Raw genomic sequence first — 21,840 nt, 5'->3', positions numbered from 1 at the left:
TCGACCAGAGGAGCCAATTTAGCCACACGAAATTGTTACCTGGTGCTCCCTGCTCGATTTGTATTCGACAATATTTGTGCGAGCTCTGACCGAATTGTGTGTGGCCATCAAATGGAAATGTGTTTGGCAATATCCAACTAAAAACTCTTATTTAAGAAGTTGTGGGTTATACATTCCAATGATTTTAACTCTCTAATCGCTTTGACTTCATTAAAAGGGAAGGTCTATAAATATTTGTTGTACTTACTAAGGCAATTATTATATATCTTATAACATTAACCACCTGTTTATTGTCCAAAACCACATGATTGTAGTTATTTGTGTTCCGAAAACTATAATTGCTTTAAAATTGTACACTGCCAGACAATAAAATACTTCAGGATGGGTTTTCGAAATCTGAATAGCTTAAAACTTTTGTATAAAGCTATGTATTCGAAACTATCTACCTAAAATGAACTAGTAATAAATAAAATGGTATAAAAAACATTTGAACAAATAAATTTCGTTCTTTTTTCTAAAAACTGTATAGAATAATCTAAATATACAAATCTGTATACTCAAAACTAAGAATACATTCATAAAGAAAACAATGTTGCTTGTATTTTTATGTTTTTTTAAACCTAGATAGTATAATCTAAATATGTAAATCTATGTACTCGAAACTAGGAATAATAAATTAATAAATATATTTAAGTGAGTAATAAAAAAAAGTGAAAATGAAAATATCTAAATGTTGAACTAAGAAACTAACTAAAGAAAGAAGGAAATATGTTTAAGCCATACTATGGACCTCCTCTACCTATGGACTTCTTTCTCAGTTAGAGTAAACTTCAATATACACGGGTGTTGTATAATTTATGCACGAGTGACTGCCACTTGGCCAGCAGAAACTCGGCCAAAAAAACTGGACCGAATTTCGCCCGACCAGGGGTCCCAATTTGTTATTGTTTGGCTATTGGCGCGGACAGCAACCCCCTCGAGAACCCCCGCCCATGTTCGAACCCACTGAACATTTGGCTGCACCAATTTGTATCCAATTAAATCGGCTTAGTTAGTCAGGCGGTCCCCTCGCTAAAACGTTTCTATTTTGCGGTTCAGCATTTTTCGACAAAATCCCCAATGTTTGGCACAATTCGCTCTTAAAAACTAGTTTTCGGCGATGATTGGGTGTGTGATGGTGGACTGGGCCAGCGGGGATAACCGATATGCGTCGACCTAATGCGCGAAATTTAATTAAAATTGAACTTAATTTAGATAAGCATGTGAGCTGATTTGATAAATGGCAGTCCGCCTCTGGGGGCGTGTGAGATTTCCCAGGCATCGCGTGCTAAGCGGCTTACGGAAGGTGTAGCGATAAATAAGAGCGGGATTTTCCACGAGGGGCAGTCAACAGGCGAAAATGCGACTGGGAGTGGTCGGGGTAATTAGAAACCCATTTGGCTGCTTTTCGCTGGCCGAGGCATGTTCGAATTCCTTCAGGAGTCGTTGGTCAGACTGCAGGTCACTGGAGTTCACCCCGTGGCCTACCAGCTGCTCCCAGAGGTCCTTGGGCAATAACTATTTTGATGGTTTTGTTTAATTATAAAATAATTTAAGTATAACATATTCATTTATTTAACGTTGATCAGCCAACCTAATGGCTATAAAACGTTGTGGTACTATCTAAGAACAGTCTAATCATTTTAAATAACTTAATGAAGAAAATGGTTTTAGGGTTTTTACAACTTTGATGTGTTTAAAAAAAAAGACTTTTAAATAAGGTTTTATTTCTGAACGAAGTTGTGCTTTATTTGAGTTTTGTTTTATTTGAACAAAAATATTAATAGTTTTTATTAAAATACAGTTTTTAAAAATCAAATGGTGGGTAACTATTATTTTATAATATTAAATATTTTAATATACATAATACATTTAATATATCCTTTACTATTAGGTAAATAATAAAAATGAATAATTGTTCTTTGCATCGCTGAGTAGCACCCAATTGTTTCTTTCCTTTCTTAACAGAATATAGCCCTGGCCTTAATGTCATACCCCTCAAGACCGGAGTGAATTTATCACTCATAAAATTCACACGGAATTTCCATCTTTACACAATTTTATACCTAAAATTGAGGTAGTTTTTATAAGCACTGTTATCTTAAATATGGAGGGTGGCCAAGGAGATGAAGACACCGACTTCCTCTTCGATATTGTGGTGAAAAGTCTCGATCTGTACAAACCGGTTAAGGAGCCCGAAAAATGCGAAGCGCAAGTCAAGATTGCCGGCCTCAATATAAAGCTTACACCGAGTCGGGTCAATGTCAGCGACTTTGCGAACAACAGAAGGACGGAGTTCACCACCAGACCTTCGGTGCTGCGAAAGGCCCTTGAGGAACAGGGAATGCAGATAGCCGCCCGTTACGAGGGATCAACCCTGGGCAGTAATGTGATGCTCTTCCCGGACACCTTTATCGACAAGATATGTTCCACGATGAACGATCTCTACTACGAGGATACCATACTTTTGATGCGCCGAAAAGACTGCGTTGGCACTTTGACCGTATTCTTAGTTCTGATAATCAAGTGCACAGATTTGGACATAATTAAGGAGGAGCCGCGCAGATCGAGCTCACGTCGGAGTTCCAGGAAATCTTCAGCTGTTGTAATCCCGAAAAAGGTGCAGGAGAAAGTGGTATGCACAGGACTGGGACCCACATTCAATCCCCAAGATGTGATGTTCATTGTCGGCGACCCCGATCCCCTGCTGAAGATCCCTTCGGAGCCTTGTCCTGAACATCCTTCAGAGGAGGGTGATATCCGCCTGGATCTAGACTTGCAGCGCTATAGAAGCTTGGATAATCGCCGCGTAGTCTTCCCAGATGACGATCCCTGTCTCGAGGAGAAGCCCTCTATTAGTCAGCTAAAAAAGCTAACAGATGACTACATAAAGATCATTGGCTTGGTGACCGATAAACTGAAAAGAATGGAAGTGCCTATCAGTTCGGCGGTGCCCACAGAGCCACCCTCGGAAAAGAATGCTCCTACTCCAGTGGATCACAAGGAAATCCCCGAAGAGCGTTGGATACCCGTTCCCCTGAGAGATGATACTGAATACGATATCAAACCCATTCGCTTTTGTCCTGTTTGCCTGCAATCCATGTCCTGGCTGCCCAAATATATACCCTGTCCCCGTTGCAACATCAAACCACGTCCTGTGCTGGAGGGACTTCCCAAGAAGCAGATGACTGCGGATGAGATCTTGGATGAGCTGCTAGTCAAACCAAAGCTACCTGAAGATTTCGATGAGCTTTGCTTAAAATCATGCAAAGTACCTATATTGCGAGTCAAGAAAATAAAGGAAAAGAAGAATAAACCTGGGCTGGGTCAACCAGTTCCGGACTCTGAGTCCGAATCCGACGTGGAGTGCCCTCCATGCCGGTGTACTTGCACATTGGGCACCTTTTGCGCCCATTGTCGCATCCGCAAAATGTGCGAGGACATTTTCAAAGCTGAGGAGAAAAAGGTGCCAGAGGATGAGAACCAGTTGGTAATACCCCAACCTGGCTCAAACGAGGATTTCTGTGTGATCCCAGAGCCGATCAATGATCGCCCCTATCTGACCAGAGTTTTATCCGAGATGAAGCATCTGTACTCCCTGCACGACACCAGGAAACTGTTGGAGATCGAGAAGCGCTGCGAATCGCAGACGCTACTCCCCTATCGCCCCTCCAAATCCTCTCTAGCCTTAAGACAGTCCCATAATCTCTTGGATCCGTACATTCCCGGAGCCTATCGCCAGACGGCGGGTCACAAGAGCTGCCTGCCGGTGGAGCACACCGTTCCCCGTCGCCATGGTTGGGACTGGCCTCGAACCAGGGAGGCCAGGAAGCACGGCTGGAGACCAGGAGCCATCCTTCGGGCAGCTGGTCAGGTGATGCGCTACTTCCTGATGCCCAAGGAGGAGCGTGGCCTGTGGCGCAGGATTGCTGATAATCAGGAGGAGCGAGAGCGAGAAGGACTGCCCCTCTTAAATATTTACAAAAAGGATGGAGTGATCTTCGTCACCCTTCGTGCCCTTTCCACCCTTGACATGCAACAAAAACCCATCACCTTTCGGATCGTGAAGAGCGACTTGGCGGTTGCCCTGCGGCAGATCAAGCGAGCTCTAAAGGATCAGGGCTTCCGGAAGTGCACTTGCCACAAATCCTTAATGCTGTGCACCTGTCGCGATGCCCTGGAAAAGTTCGAGCTGAATAAGGCCCTCAAAAGGGAGTGCCAGCGTCGCATCATGGAACCCTGTCCCGAACACTTGGTGCTCACCGATACTAGTGTCAGCGACTTGGAGTTGAATCTCCATGTGAACCCGCCAGCGGCAGCGAGGAAACCAAAAGAGAAAGCCCTTCGGAACGTGGTGAATCATGGCACCCAGACTGAGAAGGGGATACCAGCTATAGAACCCAAGTACCCAGTGCCCGATAGTCCCTTTTGGAGGGCCTTCGACTGTGCAGCCGGCGATCGGTACATGGGCACAGCCTTTGGAGACAATATAGAAACCGTTTTTGAGGACGGAATCTATGGCTACGGAGGCGGAGGTCAACATGGAAGAGCCCCCGTTAGACGAGATTCCAGGGTTTGGGGAAAGCGAACTGGAGCACCAATGCCAATTGGAACTGCTCCCGATACCACCGATCCCTATAGGTTCACTCGAACTGTGTGGAAGACACTTCCGAAAAAAATTGTTCACCAAATGCGCACCAATCGCAAACTGTAATATTATTAACAATAAATATTATCCCATGTTAGTCCTGATTTTCGTTTTTATAAACTAACCCGAGATGATCATCACAACTTAATTCAGCTTAACGAGACCAATATTTTTTGGGACATTTGGAGAGCTATTTTTAAAAGGCTTTGCATTTAGTGCCATAATATTATCAAATATTCACAATTACTTTTGTGTACCTCACTCACACACACAACTTGCGTTCCCAATTTTATTTTTTTTTTGTAATTACCTATATTATATAAATGTTATTTACCATAAGAATACTCGACTAGAGTTGTAAAATTCAAAAAAAAATCTAAAGATTACAATCGCGAAATGGGGGAAAACGTAACGTTTCTGTTCGACATGGTCGTCACCCATTCGGAGATTTTTAACGTGCAAATTGAGGATCCATTGAAGCTTCTGGTGGAGACCAAGGTTGCGGGAAAGTCTGTGAAGGTGACTTCCAGTCGGCTCAACGTCAACCAGTTCGCGGCCAACAGAGAGTTGGAGTTGGCAGTGGAACCATCGACCCTGCGTCAAATTCTGGAGGAGAAGGGAATGACGATGGGTTACGTTTACCAGGGTTCAACCCTGGGCACCGCCACCATGGTCTTCCCCCTGGAGTTTCTCGACAAGATCAGCTCCACCATGAACGATCTGCTGCACGAGGAGACACTGGATCTGGTCCGCCGAGCCAATGTCGTAGGCACCATAAGCATTCTCATCCGTTTGACTCTGAAGTGCGAGTATCCTCCGGAGAATCAGCCACTGAGGAAAAGCGTTTCCCGCGCCAGTAGATTGTCTCTGATTAAGCCGAGGAAGACAAAAAAGAGTGGACCAGAGAGTTGTGCCAGCCAGGGACCGACCATGAATCCCCAGGATGTGATGTTCCTCTTCGGCGATCCAGATCCTCTGCTGAAAGTTCCATCCGAACCTTGTTCGGAACTTCCGCCGCAGGAGGGAGATGATCGACTTTTTCTTGATTTGCAGCGCTATAAGAGCTTGGAAAATCGAAGGGCAACTTTCCCCAAAGATGATCCCTGTCCCAGGGAGAAACCCTCCTTCACCAAGCTAAAGCAGCTCACCCAGGAGTACTCCAATATCATCGATTCTGTGGCAGGGAAGGTTAAGCATATGGAACTGCCCACAAGTTCGGTGCCTACAGAGCTTCCTAGTGAGGCGACAGTGGCCACTCCAGTTCACACTCCAAAGACTCCAGATCCCACTCCCAAGGAACGCAGTATTCCAGTTCCGATGAGGTCTAATCTAGAACATGGCGTGAAACCCATACGCTTTTGTCCTGTCTGCTTGTGCTCCATGTCCTGGATGCCGAAGTTTGCCCAATGTCCTCAATGCTACACCAAAGCACTTCCTTTCCTGCAAGGACATCCGGAAGAAAGCTTCACGGCGGATGATATCATGGCCGAGCAGCTGGTGAGACCGGTGGCATCGCCAGGAGCCGAGGACTTTTGTGAGCCCACCTGCGAGACGGTTCGAAGGCGGAATTTCATCGAGAATGAGTGTCCACCTTGCCGTTGCACCTGCACGGTGGGAAAGATGTGTGCCCACTGTCGAATCCGCAAGATGTGCGAGGACATTTTTGAGGGTGAGAAGCCACCGGAACCACCGTTTCGCAAGCCCGAACCCCGTTCCAGTGAGGACTTTTGCTTGATCACTGAGCACGAGGATGATGATCTCCCTTACCTATCAAAGGTCTTCACCGAGCTGAAGCATCTCTACCACCTCCACGACTCAAAGAAGCTGTCGGCTATTAAGGAGCGCTGCGAGGCCAAGTCGCTGTTCACGCTCCAAGGAAGACGTTCCATCAAGGAGCTGACGGAGTCGCTGTACCAGGGAGAAAAGTTCACCGGCGGGGTCAGTCATCCTCCAAAGGCAGGTCACAAAGAGTGCCTTCCACCCACTAGTGTGGTGTCCCGCCGACATGGTTGGAATTGGACGAAGAGCTGCGAGGCCCGGAAAAATGGCTGGCGACCTGGAGCCATCTTGAGATCCTCCGGCCATGTGATGCGTCATTTCCTGCTCCGCAACAGAGATAGCAACATTTGCCGCAAGGTGACAGCTGAGCAGGAGGAACAGCAGCTATATGGTCACCCAGTGCTCAACATTTGCAAGCGAAATGGTGAAATATTCGTGACCCTTCGCCCACTGGCCACTTTGGGCATGAAACAGAATCCCATCACTTTCAAGATCGTAAAGAGCGAAATGGCAGTGGCACTGCGGCAGATAAAACGTGCTCTGAAGGATCTGGGCTTTGAAAAGTGCACCTGTCACCAGTCGTTAATGATGTGCACCTGTCGCGATGTCTTGGATAAGTATCTCCTTAATAAGGCCCTGAAAAAAGAGTGCCGGAAGCGATTAATAGAGCCCTGTCCCGATCATCTGGTGCTCACCGATACGAGTGTTAGCGATTTAGAGTTCGATCTGGATGTGACCCCGCCGGCAGGGACTAGAAACCCGAAGAGAAGAGCCCTGCGAAACGTGGTGAACCATGGCACCCAGACTGGAAAGAAAGGGCCACCAAAGATAGCTCCCGAATACCCAGTGCGCGATAGTCCCTATTGGAGGGCCTACGATTGTGCAGCCGGAGATCGCTACATGGGCACACCTTTTGGGGACAATATAGAAACCGTCTTTGAAGATGGAATCTATGGATACCGGGGCGGAGGTCAGCATGGAAGTCCCGTCGTTTGGAGGCATCCGAAGGTTTGGGGCAAGAGGGCCGGAGCACCACTGCGAATTGGAACCGCTCGAGACGCCATCGATCCGTACCGGTTCACAAAAACTGTGTGGAAGGGACTACCGCGGAAAATAATACGCAAAATGCGAGCCAAATCAAAGCACTAAATGTATTTTTTATTAAATGTTATAACTTTTTCGTCGTTTTTTATTTTACTTGTAAAACACCATTTTAATAGGTTTGAAACTATTCAGAAATGGCTTTCTAGAAGAAGAAATGTGGAATTATAAACCCGTTTTGTTTGGGAGCAAACCAAAATACTAGACCAGCAATCAAAGATTTTTATTCCGAGTACGAACTGGACGTAATACAACCTGTTTAAATAAAGTAAAGCAGTATTGTGAGTAAGTAAAACTGATCTAATCCAAGTTTTGTTAGATATTCAAATTAAAGTTAATTAAATATTAATTAGAAACGGGTCTCGCCTAGACACCAACTGTGCTATAAAAGGGGTTCGCAAACATCAGATGGCATCAGAAGATTCCAATATGAAGATCTTTGCTCTGTGTGCCTTCCTTCTACTCGCTCTGGCTGCCGTCCAGGCAAAGAGTACTCCTGAGATAAAGTCTATTTCATCCAAGACCCTTGGAAAAACTGCAGGATAATTATATCTGGTAAATCCAAATATAATGTAGAAGGTGAACCGAAACAGACAGCCAATTTGTAAACTGGACAAACAAGAAATGTTTTATTTTTAAATATCTTAAATAAAAAACCTTTTTAGCAAACTCTACTGTGAAAATTATTTTTAAAAACACCTCCCTGCGCCATCTTTGACCAAACCAAGGCATATTTATTCTGAAATTGGTCAGCAGAGTAACGGCTATCTGGGAGTCGATGATTTCAACTCTACCGTTTCTTTTGGTTTCTTTTAATGATAAAGAAAGTGATATAAATTATTCACACAAAGCGATTTTTTGTCTGAATCAGACTTAATACTGCCTGTCTTATAACAAATATAATATGTTGATCAATCAAAATTATGCAGCTCAACAAGTTTAACATTAAATCTATTAATATGTAAACTAAAAACGAGTCTAGACTAACTAAACTGTACAACAAAACGGGCTCGCAAAAATTAGATTGTGTCCAAGGACTTAAATATAAATATAAAGATCTTTGCTCTGGGTGCCTTCCTGTTGTTTTTTTACAGTTTTTTATAACAATGCCAACAAGGAATGCTTTATAATCTATCAAAAAAATATATCACTGTAGCTTAAAGTCTTAAAGTCTCAGCCTGTTTAAAAATAATCTTAGTTGTTTGATCAATTTGAGTTGTTTTATTGCAAAAGAAAGGCTAATAAGCTTGCAATTAAACAAGTCGTACCATCAAATCTAGTATTAATAGATTTCAATATCCTTCTACAGCGCACAGGTAGACATGGATACTTAGTTTTTCTGGTAGTTGCAGTATCAACATAAGCCGAAAATAAAATAATTTCCCATGCGCAGCCGGAGATTACCCAAAGCTCGTCAAAGTCTAAATAATTTGTCACGTTCTTTTCAATATAGTTGCTTTACCCGGACTGCAAAAAATCTTGAAAAGTAGACTTAAAAAAGTTCAAACGCAAGCCTAAGAATATGCTTTATATTTTGTATTTATAATAAAAGTATTGGGCTTCCTAACGCTACAAGTTGTAAAACTTATAAAATTCTGCGCTAGTCATGATCGATGTACAGATTTAAAATTGGAAACATTGTTTCTTAAGTCTAACGACATACATTGTTACATTAATTACCGGAAATACACGGAAAATTATAATTAAATCTAAAATTTAATCAAAATCTCAGGATAACCAGGTTAATAGGATAAGACGCAATGTTAAGTAAGGATATAGTACAGCTGTTATGAAGGTGTGAGAGAAGCTTGGTCTTAGATAGTTTAGCACTCCTAATGTGTTTTATGTATTCGGAAGCAGAAACTTGTGTCGCATGCAAATTATATTCTTTGTTCTCGTAGATCTAGAGAATTCTAATTAGATAATAAAGTCAATCATAAAGTCTGCCAAGCTAAGGTCAAATGTTTTGTGAGCAAAATGAGGTACATGGTCAGATCAAGCAAGCTTAATATAAATCGCGCAATACTATTGAATGCTACTTTTTGTTTAAGGTGCCTTGATGCGTCACAATTTGCGTATCACATTTAAATATTGATTTCAAACAATATTAATCTTTGTACAAACAAATGCAAATAACAAGAGTGACAGGTATTTAATGAAATCAGCTGATTCTAATTGCTACACAAAGAACCACCTACGTCTTAAAATATATGACCTATAAATTAGCAATTCTTGACCCAAAAAGAACAACACGAAAACGGGAAAACAGGTAACTGCGAATCGCTGCCAATTGGGGTATAAAAGGTCTTGCAGCCCCGCAAAATGTATCGAAAATTAACAAGATGAAGTTCTTTGCTCTGTGCGCCTTTCTTCTGATCGCCCTGGCTGCTGTCCAGGCAACTCCCGGCCAAGTTGGTGGACACGGTGGTGGACAAATTGGACACGGTGGACACGGAGGACAAATTGGACTCGGTGGTCATGGAGGATCAATTGGTCGTGGTGGACAATCTGGACATGGTGGAGTTGGAGGTTCCTTGGGACATGGCGGTCATTTGGGCTAAATACTTATTATAATCCATCAAGAAGATAAGCAATCCTCAACTTGATGGTTAAAGAAGTATTTGGTTAACTCATCAAATGCAGCATAAAATAAAAACTTCGTTTTTGCGAAACCAAATTGAGTTTTTTATAATTATGTTTCCTCCTAAAAAAGTTCTAAATTTAAGGGGGCTCGCCGTATCGGTGCTTGAATTAGTAATTCTGGTTTGGCCGTATATAACTGGAATTTCCCCACTAATTTTAATCCTATAAAAACGAAACATGCCTTGGATACTGTCAAAAATGTTTAGAGCCCATATTTCATTTGAAACCGGTCAGAGTTGGGTTTGATTTTATATTCAGAACACTGTATTGCCTGTCTATTTCAGTTTTATTGTAAAGTTTAGTGTAGTAAGTCCTCAAAAACGTATTTCAAAAAATCCAAAGTAAAAAAATTCAATTTAATCGGAAAGCGAATGACACAGGCTTGTTCCGCAAAACGAAGAAAAGCCCAGACAGGCAGTAAAAAATTGCAGATTTCAAGGGATAGAAGAAGCTAAGTCCTCGAGATGGGGCCCAAGAAGAAGTCGGTAGCCGTGGTCGAGCCTCCGTCGGAGACCGAAAAGCCCGAGAAGAAAGCCCCGCCAAAGAAAGAGCCTTTGCCCATCTTCGTATTCGATTGTATTGTCACCCACTTGGAGGCCAACAATACGGAGTTGACCAATCCTGCCAAGCTGGAAGTCACTACCAACTTCTTTAAGACTCCACTTATCCTCACGAAGAGTCAGATAAACGTCAGCGATTTCAAGGCAAATGCTGGACTCACCTTCCAGAAGGAACCCAAGGAGATGAGGAAGAATGTTAACGAATGTGGCATATCCTTCACAGTGGTGTACAGCAAAAAGGTGATTGGCTCTGGCCAGGCATCCTTTCCATCCAGCGTGGTCGATAGCATCGATAAGGACATGACCGACATCCTTCACTCGGATGTGATCAACCTGGTGTCAGGCGGTCAGGTGACAGGAAAGCTGGAGTTCCTCTGCCGGCTGGTCGTCATGTGCCTTGCCGAGTAAGTGTATTAAGTCTACATATCAGTCTATATGGTCTTAAGCCCATTTGTAGTACACTTTTTTATTAAATCATGGAAGCGCAGTCCATTATTCTCAAAATTAAAGTCAATGGACTTAAATCAAGGAGTATGAGATCACGCCCTGTATTCTCCTAATTGAAACCTATTTCAAATTGCTATTTTAGGGAGCCTGAAGCCCCGGGAGAGCGCAACGTGGACAGGAGCATCAATCCGCAGGACATCATGTTCGTGATGGGCGAGTCACAGGTGTGTCCCAGTGCCTGCGAGCCCTGCCAAAACGACTTGGAGGAGGAGGAGGGCGATGAGCGCCTTAGACTTGACCTGGATCGATATCGCAGTCAGGGGGGAGGAATAAAGCCATACAAAATGATGACGGAGAATGGATCAGGCATACCAGCCTGCTGTGAACTTAAGGTGGGATTTCACTCGATTTTTTAGTAACCTATTATAACCTATAATAATTTTTAACCATTCCCCACTAGAAAATGGCAATTGAGTACGAGCGGATGATTGATTCAATAACCAAAAGGACAGGGATGCCACCACCCAAGCCTCCTTGCCGAGATCCGGATGAGGCAAACAACTTTGGCATGAATCCCTGCTGGTGTCAACCGGAACCTCCGCCGTTCCTTGAGCTCCCCGAAAAGCCGGACAAGCCGTGCTTCGTCTACATGCCCGCTGTCCAGGAACAGGAGCCGGACTTTTGCGAGAAGAACCTCATTCCGGTGCCCATTGCCGACTGCGATGGCCACAAGCCGGAGATCAAGCCCATTCGCTTCTGTCCAGTCTGCCTCACCAATATGTCCTGGCTGCCTAAGTTCGCCGCTTGTCCGAAGTGTGGGATCAAACCCATGCCCGTGGTGGAGGAGCGGCACAAGGAGAAGAAGCTGTCGGCGGACCAGATTCTGCTCGAGTACCTGGGCAAGGGTCCGGCCACCTTGGATGACTATTGCACCGATCCCTGCGACAAGGCCAAGAAGGAAAAGGAGGCCGCCGAGGAGGAGGAGTGTCCTCCATGCCGCTGCACCTGCAAGTTCGGCAAGATGTGTGCCCACTGTCGCATCCGGAAGCTGTGCGCCGATATATTTAAGAGCGACCAGGTGGGACCCAAGTGCCCCAAGGTGGAGCCCAAGGAGTCGGAGGACTACTGCGTGGTCAACAAGAGCTCCGACGACTGTCGACCCTACCTGGCCAAGGTCTTCTCCGAGCTGCGCGATCTGTACGACATCAAGGACACCAAGAAGATGTCCGAGCTGGACGAGAACTGCGATCGGGCAGTGCCCAAGACGGAGAAGCCCAAGGCGGAAAAGACGGAGCAAAAGAAGGCCGAAGGTCAGGCGCCCAAGAAGGCTCCCTATATTCCACCCAACAACAAGGGTCAGATCTCCAGCAGACACAAGCAGTGCGTCCACCAATCGGGATTCGTGTCCCGACGACATGGCTGGGCCTGGAGCAAGAGCTGGGAGGCCAAGAAGCTGGGCTGGCGACCCGGAGCCATCCGCAAGCCCATCAAGCAGCTGATGAAATTCTTCCTGGAGCAACCTGCCCGGGAGAATGCCTTCGCCAAGTGCAAGGATACCGAGACCTTGGAGCGGGAAAAGGAGCTGGCCTCACCGGTTTTGAATATCAGCAAGAAGAATGGTGAGATCTTCATCACCCTAAGACCACTTAGCACACTGGGAGTGCGCCAGAAACCGATCACCTTCCGGGTGGTGAAGAGTGAACTGGCCGTGGCTCTCCGGGAGATCAAGAGGAAGCTGAAGGACAAGGGATTCCGCAAGTGCACCTGCCACCAGACCCTCATGATGTGCCACTGCCGGGATGCCACCGAGAAGGTGCACCTACAGAGGGCTTTGAACAGAGAGTGCCGACGTCACTGCATTCCTCCAGCTGGCGACCATCTGGTGCTCACCGACACCAGCGAAAGCGATATGGAGTTCGACTTCGAGGTCACTCCGCCGGCGGGAACGGAGCAACCGCCTCGGGCACCCTCGCCGGAGACGGTGAACCATGGCACCCAGACCTCCAAGAAGGACCAGATGCCTCTTCCTCCCACGTATCCCATCCGTGTGCCTCCCTACTACAGAGCCTTCGACTGCGCCGTGGGCGATCGCTACATGGGCACATCCTTTGGCTGGCCGGGTGAAGTGGTCTTTGAGGACGGGGTCTTTGGGATGATGGGCGGCGGACCACATGGTCCCAATCCGATGCCCTGTGGAAGACCACGAGTCCCCGGCGCTTGGGGAGGTGGCGGAGGCGGTGCCGGTGGCGCAGGAGGCTTTGGAGGAGCAGGTGGAGGAGGCGGTGGTGGAGTTTTTGGCGGAGGAAGACAAAGAGGATTTGGTGGACCCGGGGGTGCCTTTGGAGGCGGTCCAGGAGGGCCTGGCGGAGGTCCCGGGGGCATGGGCGGCGGTCCCGGAGGAGGCGCCTGGAAGGGATTCCCTGGCACTGCCGCCGGAAAGCCCAAAGGCGTCAAAGCCGAACCCATTCCAGTGCGCTATCCCAAGAGGTTCCTCAAACCTGCCGAGGAAGCTGCCAAGGCAGCCAAGAAGGCGGAGAAGGATGCAGTGGAGGCGAAGAAGAAGGGCATCAACATGATCAAGTACCTGCAAAACAAGGGCACCCTGGTCCGACCCTGGAATCCGCAGGAGGGCAAGGACAAGAGGCCCAGGCCACCCAAGGGTGGGCCGATCGGTGATGATGGCCTCAAGGACAATGATAGGAAGCAGAAAATGCTCCTGGCCGTTCCACCTCCTCCAATCTGCGCCATGCCAAGGCGAGGCAAAGCTCCCAATCCCTGCGATCCCTATCGCGTTGATATTGTCTGCTGACGGATCTTCCATTGGACTCTAATCTATTGTCTCTGCATCATCCTTTCCAAAGTCGCGAAATCTTCGAATGGCCCTTTCAAATACTCTGTCTCGTATATTTTATAATATACCAAGAACATTTTATTTTCGTTTCGTTTTTGAAAGTGGGTTTTATAGGGTCATTGACAGGCTTGAAAAACTAGAACGCTACGAATATTCCTCAATAGGAATCCTGTGTATAAAAGAGCCAAATATTGTTTATGTTTGACGATGGTTCGGAAATATAACAGAATATTCCAGAATATTTATTGATTTATATGGCAATTTTATAAAAGGATGAAGATATTTTAAGGTTGGGATAGTCGACAATTATGCAAGTACACAGAGAAAATTCTGACGTTCTCATCTGAGTTGAAAATGTTCTTAAAAATAGAACGACATTTTTAAGTTGAAAATGTACACTCAGGGAAAAACACCGTGCTAAAAACAAGTACAAACAGCCTTGATTTAAGAAAAATTGCATGCTTAACATTTAAGAACGTTCGTGCTCAAAAAATTCTCATATTGAGCACATTTTGGAGTTTTTATGTCTGCCAACTCTAATAATTCCCAACTGTTTATTCTGAAAGTACTCAGTATATAAGGCGCATAAATTAGGTAGAGTTAATGCCCGTGAGCGGCAAGTCGTAAGTAAACTTAAAATATTAATATTATTTATATATATCTCGTTTATTTCGTTTCAGTTTCCAATACTTATTTCTCTTACTAGCATAAAATAAAAACTCATTTTAGTTTCATAATATTTGTATATTGATTTAAGAATTATTCGTCCTTAAATCATGCTTGCAAATTTCTTACTTTATTATTAAATCGTTCTTCTTTTTAGTCCAAATATGACTTGATTTTAGAATTATTCATACCTGATTGAAGACCGAAAGGTTCTTAAATCTAGTATTTTCGGTCTTGAAAATTCGTGCTCAAAAGTAGTATTTTGTTCTCGCGTTCTGTATTTTCCATGCTTGGCGAAGTTTTGACACCGAAAATACTAGGTTCAAGCTCGAAATACTTGATTTTTTTTCTGAGTGTATTATTTTGCTCGAATCAAGTTGAATTGGCGGTATTTAAGAACATAGTATGTACAAATAAACTATTAGTTCAGTTCTTAGTGTATACTTATCAAAAAGTTGTTAAATAAACTCAATTTAACTTTTCTCTTCTCACCATTTCGTTCTTATATTGATACCAAAATGTACTTACACGGTTTTTAAGAACAATGTTCTCAATTCAAGAACAATGTTCTCAATTCAAGAACAAATGTTCTCAATTCAAGAACAATGTTCTTAATTCAAGAACAATGTTCTTAGATAGTTTTCTCTGTGTAGTCTAAACATACTATAACATGCAAGTCGATTCCATTTCATAATGTTCTTCATTTGAAAATAAACAGGACCATTCCATATTCTGACCCTGTTTTCATCCGAGCTAATGGCCAAATTTCAGATTTTTCCAAGAACTTGGCAGTGCAATGCTTAAATACCTGTCTGTATGATTTTTGTCCCCAAAAATTTTTCGTTCCATAAGCAAAATCAAGAGACAGCACTTCCCTGCTAATGCCGTGAAAATCCAAATGGCATTATCAAATTTTATGTTATGGCAGAAGATGCCATAATGCCTTGCTCTCTCGTATATTATACATGAAATATGGCAATTTCAATTAGTTTTTAGTGCCGCCGACATACAGACGGACTGGGGATTAGATTTTGTAAGCCCAACAGCTTGTTTGCGTTATTATAACAGCATTTCGGACTGCCATTCCCACTCGAAATGACATCGGAATCGGGTTGCGTTTGTGGAGTCGAGTGGAGCAGAGATTGAAAATGTTGTCTGTGCAGTTAATTAAATGGCAGGCACGCACAGGGGCCTTGGGAAAACCAGGGGAGGGGCTCTATATGGCGATTCAGATATCAGCACAACCCACACACGCACGAGGAATAATAGTAAATTAATGGGAAATGCTAATATATGCTAAATACGTAAGCTGATTAGCAGAAAACGCATCATATCCAAACATCAGATGGAACGGGTGAGCTTATAAATTGAGCTAATAAGTAGCCATGTCAAATTATCTTAGACATTAAGTGTACTAAGCCATGCAACCTAAGAAGAAAATGTTAGGTTAAGGGTAAGATACTATCATATTTTAAACACTGAACACTTCTTTCAGTGCATTTAAACTATAACTGACAGCACTGTTACATTTTCCCTGTGGGAATCGAAGTCCCTGAGAAAAAATATTCACCCACTAACCCAAGGGATTCAAATTGAGCCAATTTATTAGTCCCTTCGCAAAGGTTTCAAGTTTACACAAGGAGCAGGTACACGAAATTTTTAATTATACTTGTACATACAAATTTGGCCAATTAAGTGGGGAAAGCAAAAATGCGAAAAAGTTCATTTACAGGCTGAAATATTTGAGCGCGTAAATTAGGAAAAGAAAAAGATATCTTACCTTTGTTAATGGAAAAGAAGAATGGCAAAGGATACTGTAAAAAGAGGTTTTATTGCCAGAAGAAAACCCTATTTCTGTATTTACACGATGCCAACTTAAACGAGTTTTAAAGGAAAAATCCTATCTATAAATCAAAAATCCCGCGAGTGAAAGGATCCCTTCACAACAAGCAATTTGTCACTCTCTAAAATCCCGCTGGCAAAAGTTTAAAGTAAATGGCTCAATTTTCAACAATGTTGCCATACGAACATAAAACCAAATAAAATGCCTGATAAATCGTGCCACAAATTTCCGATATGGCGCGGTGTCGGTGACGGAAATATTTTATAGGATACTTAGCTAGGTGAGGGGACCGCATTTATTTTTGGCACAGCAGATAGGCACGAAAATATTCGGAAATTGTGACACTTCAGCTGCGAAATATGCGAGATGATTAAAATATCCGCAATTATGTTTTGGCAGGGGGACTCTACCCACGTCCTGCATAATTCAGTGGACCAGAAGGGTCGATATTTTGGGGCAAACCCTTGTTGAATATTACATTTAATGGGATTTTTAATTTGACGCTTTAAAGTCAACATGGCGGGTGAGGGTGAGTAGCAGGTAAACGCATTTTGGCAGTTCATAAATCAAGTGAGTGAAGTGCCGCTTGGCTGGCGAAGAGTTGATACCCTGGGCAAAAGCGGTCCTTGGTCAAATATTTACTCAGGCTTGTTTCTGACCACACTCACAATACTCCCCACTCTTCAGAGGATTGCTGGATGGGAAGGACCCACCCTCGAGCCGTCATGTCAGTGGCCATTCGGTGTGGCAGTTAACATCCGTTTCCGTCAGCACAAACAAAGCTTTTATCAGACCTTAAAACTGCGTCCCAGGCGAACGGAATTCCCCTTAAGAAAATATTGTGCTATAAAGCGGGGCCCAAAGTACGCCCGAGTGTACGTGTAGGACCTCCTTTTTAAGGACTGTCCGAGACACTCTATCATCATTTGTCAATTAGTTGCACTACCTTCGTCAGGGGAGCGGTGCAAAACAGGAAGTGTGGGGTCATGTCTGGCCGCGGGCCAAGTCCATTAGCAGAGAGCCAAGTTATTTGCTGCATAATTCATAATAATTATGCCAGCAGATTTGTGATGCCCCCGAAAACTTTCCAACTGTCCAAATTAAGCTGCGTCTTGTTTTTGTGAATACAATTTTTGCCGCTTAAGTTTCTCGCTTTTTGCGAAACTTTCTGCATTCGGCTCCTGGCGCTTTTTGGCCATTTTCCCAGCAGCTGTGCGAATTTTAGATTCGTTTACGGCAAAGCCGGCTGTCAAAGGAAGCCGGATGCGCCCACCTGCTCGGCCCTGGAGCTACGGAGCCATGGAGCTGCCATAATGCCAAAATACCAGATGTGCTTCCACTGCAAATTGGGTTTTAATGAATATTCGATTGCAGCGTTTTAATTGCCACGCGGAGTCAAGTCGGGCGACTCGACACGCTTGCATGCAACCGGGCACGCGATTCCACATTCGCGATTCGATTCGTTCCGCTGCCCCACAACGCGCTGCTCTAATTAATGCAGAAATCCGCCTGCGACAACGCTGCGTATGAGCAACGAACAGAAAAGGCGACTTGACGTCGTAATCGGAGCACTCCGTGCGTTCCCAGTGCCTGTGTGTGTGCCCAGACGAGTGCACTTCAGCGAAATACAAATGAGTTCAATTTATGGATTGAATTCCCGGAAAAACTATATATGTTTTAACCACATTTTTTTTAATTATCGCACGAACTTTAAACTATTCAAAATGTAAATTGCAATAGAAAGAAACTTATACTTTACCAAATATTGTTACAGACTTGAGATACCAAAACACATGGTTATATTTCATATACCTTGTAAAATTCATTTTCTGGATCAAAATCCCAGAAGAACTTTATTTGTTGAAACCACATTTTTTTAATTTCGTTCGAAGTTTTAACATTTTCAAAATTACATTTCAAAGACAAGAAACTTATATTTTACTAAGTATTGTAATGGACTTGAGATACCAAAAAACATAGTTATATTTGTTTGTAATGAAAGACAATTTTCATAACTTTATCTACCTTGTAAAATTAAATTTCTGGATTAAACTGCCGGTAAAGCTTCATATGATCCAACCACATTTATTTAATTCTAGAACGATCTTTAAAAAATTCAATTTTTAAATTTCAATAACAAGAATCTTATATTTTACCAAATATTGTTATGAATTTGAGATACCAAAATACATAGTTATATTTATTTGTAAGGAATGGAAATTTTGATAACTTTATCTGCCTTATAATATTCTTTGTTAATAACGATAACGTCTTGTGTTTCCCAATTTTGTTTAATATTTTCTTTCGAACTTAAAATTTGTTTAACTTTGAAAATTAGTTTCTATCCATTTTTTGTATGATTCTGAACCTGATTCTGACTAATCCAATGATTTTGGTATAAGTATTGCTTTGCCCTTGAAAAGTGTTTTAATGTGTACCTTTAATTATAGATTATAATCAAACCAAATATTTGCATGGACTGGGATTCAATAATACATATTTAAAATAATATGTAATGTTCCATTTTAAATTTGCAAACAGTATAATAATTATTAGACTTTTCAGCAAACTCTTAAATATTACTTGCTTTTAATAATATTAATGACAATTTTCCCAGTGTATCGGGCATGTAGTAAAAACCGTGGAGTGGGCGAACTTGCAGCCAGTGCTTTCCTTTTGCCAAAACAACAGAGAAAAAAGAGTGAAACAAACATTTTGTTACCAGAAGCTTTACGATTCCATTAAAGGCTAAAAGGAAATGTCAGCCAAAAAAAGGGCATCAACTTCAAAAGTTCTGGGCCATTTTGGCCAACACCCCCGCAGTTGCCATTTTTGTGCGGTTTAGTTTGCCACAAAACTTGGCAGCACAAAGGCAAAAATTCACCATTCCAGTAGAGTAGAATTTTATACGAACTTGAGGTAATTTCACAGCGTGAAACAAATATAGTTTTGTTTTCTTTACGATATGGGTCATCGCCGTGGATTACTATGGGATTTTAACAAGTCCTCATTTCGTTTCATATCGCTGGGAGTAGTTTAGTTTATTGTACCATAATCCTGTTTGTCAACAACTTGTGCTTCCTGATACGAGTTTCCAACAGACCCCAACTATAATAATCCTAAAAACAAAACTTTCCTATTATGAGCTTTCCCTGATACAATCCGAAAAGTACGAAGAACCAACGACCCCCAAGTGCTCGTATGCAATAAAATATTTATTCATGCATGCATGCAAACAAGTGCGCGGCAATTTCGCTTATTTTTGTGAAACTCAAAAACCAAATAAAATAAAATAAATCCCAAAGGCAATTGCTTTGCGATGGTATTTCCGCCATTTTCCGCAAGTTGGATAGATTCCCCAGAGGATGCAAGTGCGAGCAGGTATATATACATGTTATAAAACTTGTTCTTTTAAATGTACCCTAAAAAATAATTTTATTTATTTATTCCCCATTAGATTCCATTTAAAATGTTCACTTTTCGGAGGCTTAATTAAGTTTGAAACACTAAGCTATGCCTTCAGCAATCGAAATACTTTATTTCTCTTTCAACAATGTAAACCTTTTAAAAGTCCCCAAAAGCAATTTATTTAAAAATGTAAATCTAAATAATCCCAGGCAGTTTTTTTATTGAATAACAATAAAATAATTCCCGTATCAGTGTGAAGTGAAGTGTTCAATGTGTTGTTGATTGATTTAAAATTTTCCCATCTACTTTCTACATTTCCTTTTTTGCGGCCCAAGGGATAAGCATTTGTCATCAGTTTGTAGCAATAAAGGATTAAATGAATAATAAAATGAAATGATGAAAGACCTAAACGAAAACATACCATTTGTCTGCATTTTTGTGGCCATTTAAAGTTGTAACCTAACCATATCGAAATCGTTGGGCCACAGAGCAATTAAAATATAGGCGATATCGAGCAGAGTTCGCCAGAAGGCAACTGCAAAATGAATTTCAATTAAATGAAAACCACCCCGAGCCCGCCCAAAAAATAGCCAAACAAATAAGTGTCGGGAGGGGGCAAAGTGAAAATTCAATTAAACGAGAGTTTGGCTCGAACATAAATTCCCCAAATTCCTTGCACTTATGTGGGGCTAAGAGAGCAGCAAACTTGGCCAAAACTGCATAAGGACAACTTGGCAGACAAGGAGCAGCTGTTCGTCCTGTCACTGACTGATGGCCCTGGATCCTTGTGTCTGAGTGTCCTCGATGATGAGCCAATGGCCATGAACTTTATGGACATTTTGCGGTTAAACTTTGCCACTTTCACCTCCTTTCTCCTTCCCATTTCTCTGCGTATGCGTGTGCTTATTGGCAAATATTTTTGCTAGCTTGAAAAATATTTGCACTCCAGTGGGAGCCGTCTAGCTAAAAATTGCGAACTGCAAGCAGCCGCCGGCCAGCGGAATTTGCAGCATATTAAGCACTTTCTACACACATTCTCACATGCCAGTTGATTCTGCATAGAGTCATTGAACCGAAGAGGGCATTAAGCTGCCAATTTTCATGGCACAAGTCCCGACTCCTATGTATGGTGAATGCAATATGCAAATGGGGAGCATCCACACAAAAATATTGTGTACCAAGTTGGCTGCAAGGTGTCGGGCTGCTTAGAATGTACAAAGGACTCAGTGACTCCGAAATGGAAATTGGCAAACGTACAGCTCTTCAAATGCAACTACAGGCTGGCTGGAATTTAAGCTGGGTACAGCATGCAAATATGGCTCTACTACTACTCAGAAATATAGTATGTCAGTCCCTTTAAAATTTAACAAATGCAATTGCTTTTCTGCAGCAGTGAAATGGAAATGCCAATTAACATAAATTTGTAAGCAACATTTTTTTGGAATATTTATAGTTTCAGAAGATAAAAATTTTTGGAGTCTAGGAAATGGTTTTTATCCTCTGAATGTAAATATCAATATTTCCATAAATTCAGAAGTAGGAACATAGATATAAGACTTTTACTTTCTTGAAAAATGTATATACAATTTTTTTTTGGATTTCCTAAAAACCAAATAAATAAATTTAAATTTAAAATTTAAAATTAAAAATCAGACACTTAGGTCCGAAAAGGAAAGAAAGAAATGAAAAATACCATAGTACTGCTACTGGGAAGTCTACCCATTATCATCATGATTTTTAAATTTGTGATTTTAATAATATTCCTCAAAATGAATAATTATTTCTGATTTTTAAAACAAAAATCAAAAATAAACATCGTAATATATAAAACGTCAGACTTACAACTCACCAAGAC

The 21,840-nt window shown here is 42.6% G+C and overlaps 5 protein-coding genes across 5 annotated transcripts; all 5 read left to right on the top strand.

Annotated features, from left to right (window-relative positions):
* Positions 1–2,028: 2,028 nt before the first annotated feature.
* LOC119560197 lies at positions 2,029–4,784 on the top strand. The gene has a single exon (XM_037873559.1). It carries the CDS (start codon positions 2,147–2,149, stop codon positions 4,751–4,753), a length of 2,607 nt encoding a protein of 868 aa, XP_037729487.1. The 5' UTR covers positions 2,029–2,146; the 3' UTR covers positions 4,754–4,784.
* A 145-nt stretch (positions 4,785–4,929) lies between these two features.
* On the top strand, positions 4,930–7,663 carry LOC119560189. Its single transcript, XM_037873553.1, has one exon. The coding sequence runs from the start codon at positions 5,084–5,086 to the stop codon at positions 7,613–7,615; it is 2,532 nt and encodes an 843-aa protein (XP_037729481.1). The 5' UTR covers positions 4,930–5,083; the 3' UTR covers positions 7,616–7,663.
* A 332-nt stretch (positions 7,664–7,995) lies between these two features.
* On the top strand, positions 7,996–8,236 carry LOC119560604. The gene has a single exon (XM_037874135.1). The coding sequence runs from the start codon at positions 7,997–7,999 to the stop codon at positions 8,111–8,113; it is 117 nt and encodes a 38-aa protein (XP_037730063.1). The 5' UTR covers position 7,996; the 3' UTR covers positions 8,114–8,236.
* A 1,673-nt stretch (positions 8,237–9,909) lies between these two features.
* On the top strand, positions 9,910–10,244 carry LOC119560744 (ctenidin-1). The gene has a single exon (XM_037874358.1). The coding sequence runs from the start codon at positions 9,910–9,912 to the stop codon at positions 10,126–10,128; it is 219 nt and encodes a 72-aa protein (XP_037730286.1). The 3' UTR covers positions 10,129–10,244.
* Positions 10,245–10,441: 197 nt separating this feature from the next.
* Positions 10,442–14,149, top strand: LOC119560094. The gene is made up of 3 exons (XM_037873415.1): positions 10,442–11,174; positions 11,360–11,609; positions 11,678–14,149. The coding sequence occupies exons 1-3, from the start codon at positions 10,675–10,677 to the stop codon at positions 14,024–14,026; spliced, it is 3,099 nt and encodes a 1,032-aa protein (XP_037729343.1). The 5' UTR covers positions 10,442–10,674; the 3' UTR covers positions 14,027–14,149.
* The last annotated feature ends 7,691 nt before the right edge of the window (positions 14,150–21,840 follow it).

This window comes from Drosophila subpulchrella, unplaced genomic scaffold, assembly GCF_014743375.2.
Source record: "Drosophila subpulchrella strain 33 F10 #4 breed RU33 unplaced genomic scaffold, RU_Dsub_v1.1 Primary Assembly Seq354, whole genome shotgun sequence".
Classification (NCBI taxonomy): Eukaryota; Metazoa; Arthropoda; class Insecta; order Diptera; family Drosophilidae; genus Drosophila; species Drosophila subpulchrella.
The sequence above is the reverse complement of the archived record's forward strand: the minus strand, read 5'-3'. Positions and strand labels throughout refer to the sequence as shown.

What these genes read in the sequence shown, in the direction of transcription:
- LOC119560197 (XM_037873559.1), top strand. Translation starts at nt 2,147, where the DNA reads ATGGAGGGTGGCCAAGGAGATGAAGACACCGACTTCCTCTTCGATATT.
- LOC119560189 (XM_037873553.1), top strand. Translation starts at nt 5,084, where the DNA reads ATGGGGGAAAACGTAACGTTTCTGTTCGACATGGTCGTCACCCATTCG.
- LOC119560744 (XM_037874358.1), top strand. Translation starts at nt 9,910, where the DNA reads ATGAAGTTCTTTGCTCTGTGCGCCTTTCTTCTGATCGCCCTGGCTGCT.
- LOC119560094 (XM_037873415.1), top strand. Translation starts at nt 10,675, where the DNA reads ATGGGGCCCAAGAAGAAGTCGGTAGCCGTGGTCGAGCCTCCGTCGGAG. An exon ending in GTCGTCATGTGCCTTGCCGA is followed by an intron (nt 11,175 to 11,359) that starts GTAAGTGTATTA and finishes TTGCTATTTTAG; the next exon opens with GGAGCCTGAAGCCCCGGGAG. An exon ending in CAGCCTGCTGTGAACTTAAG is followed by an intron (nt 11,610 to 11,677) that starts GTGGGATTTCAC and finishes ATTCCCCACTAG; the next exon opens with AAAATGGCAATTGAGTACGA.
- LOC119560604 (XM_037874135.1), top strand. Translation starts at nt 7,997, where the DNA reads ATGAAGATCTTTGCTCTGTGTGCCTTCCTTCTACTCGCTCTGGCTGCC.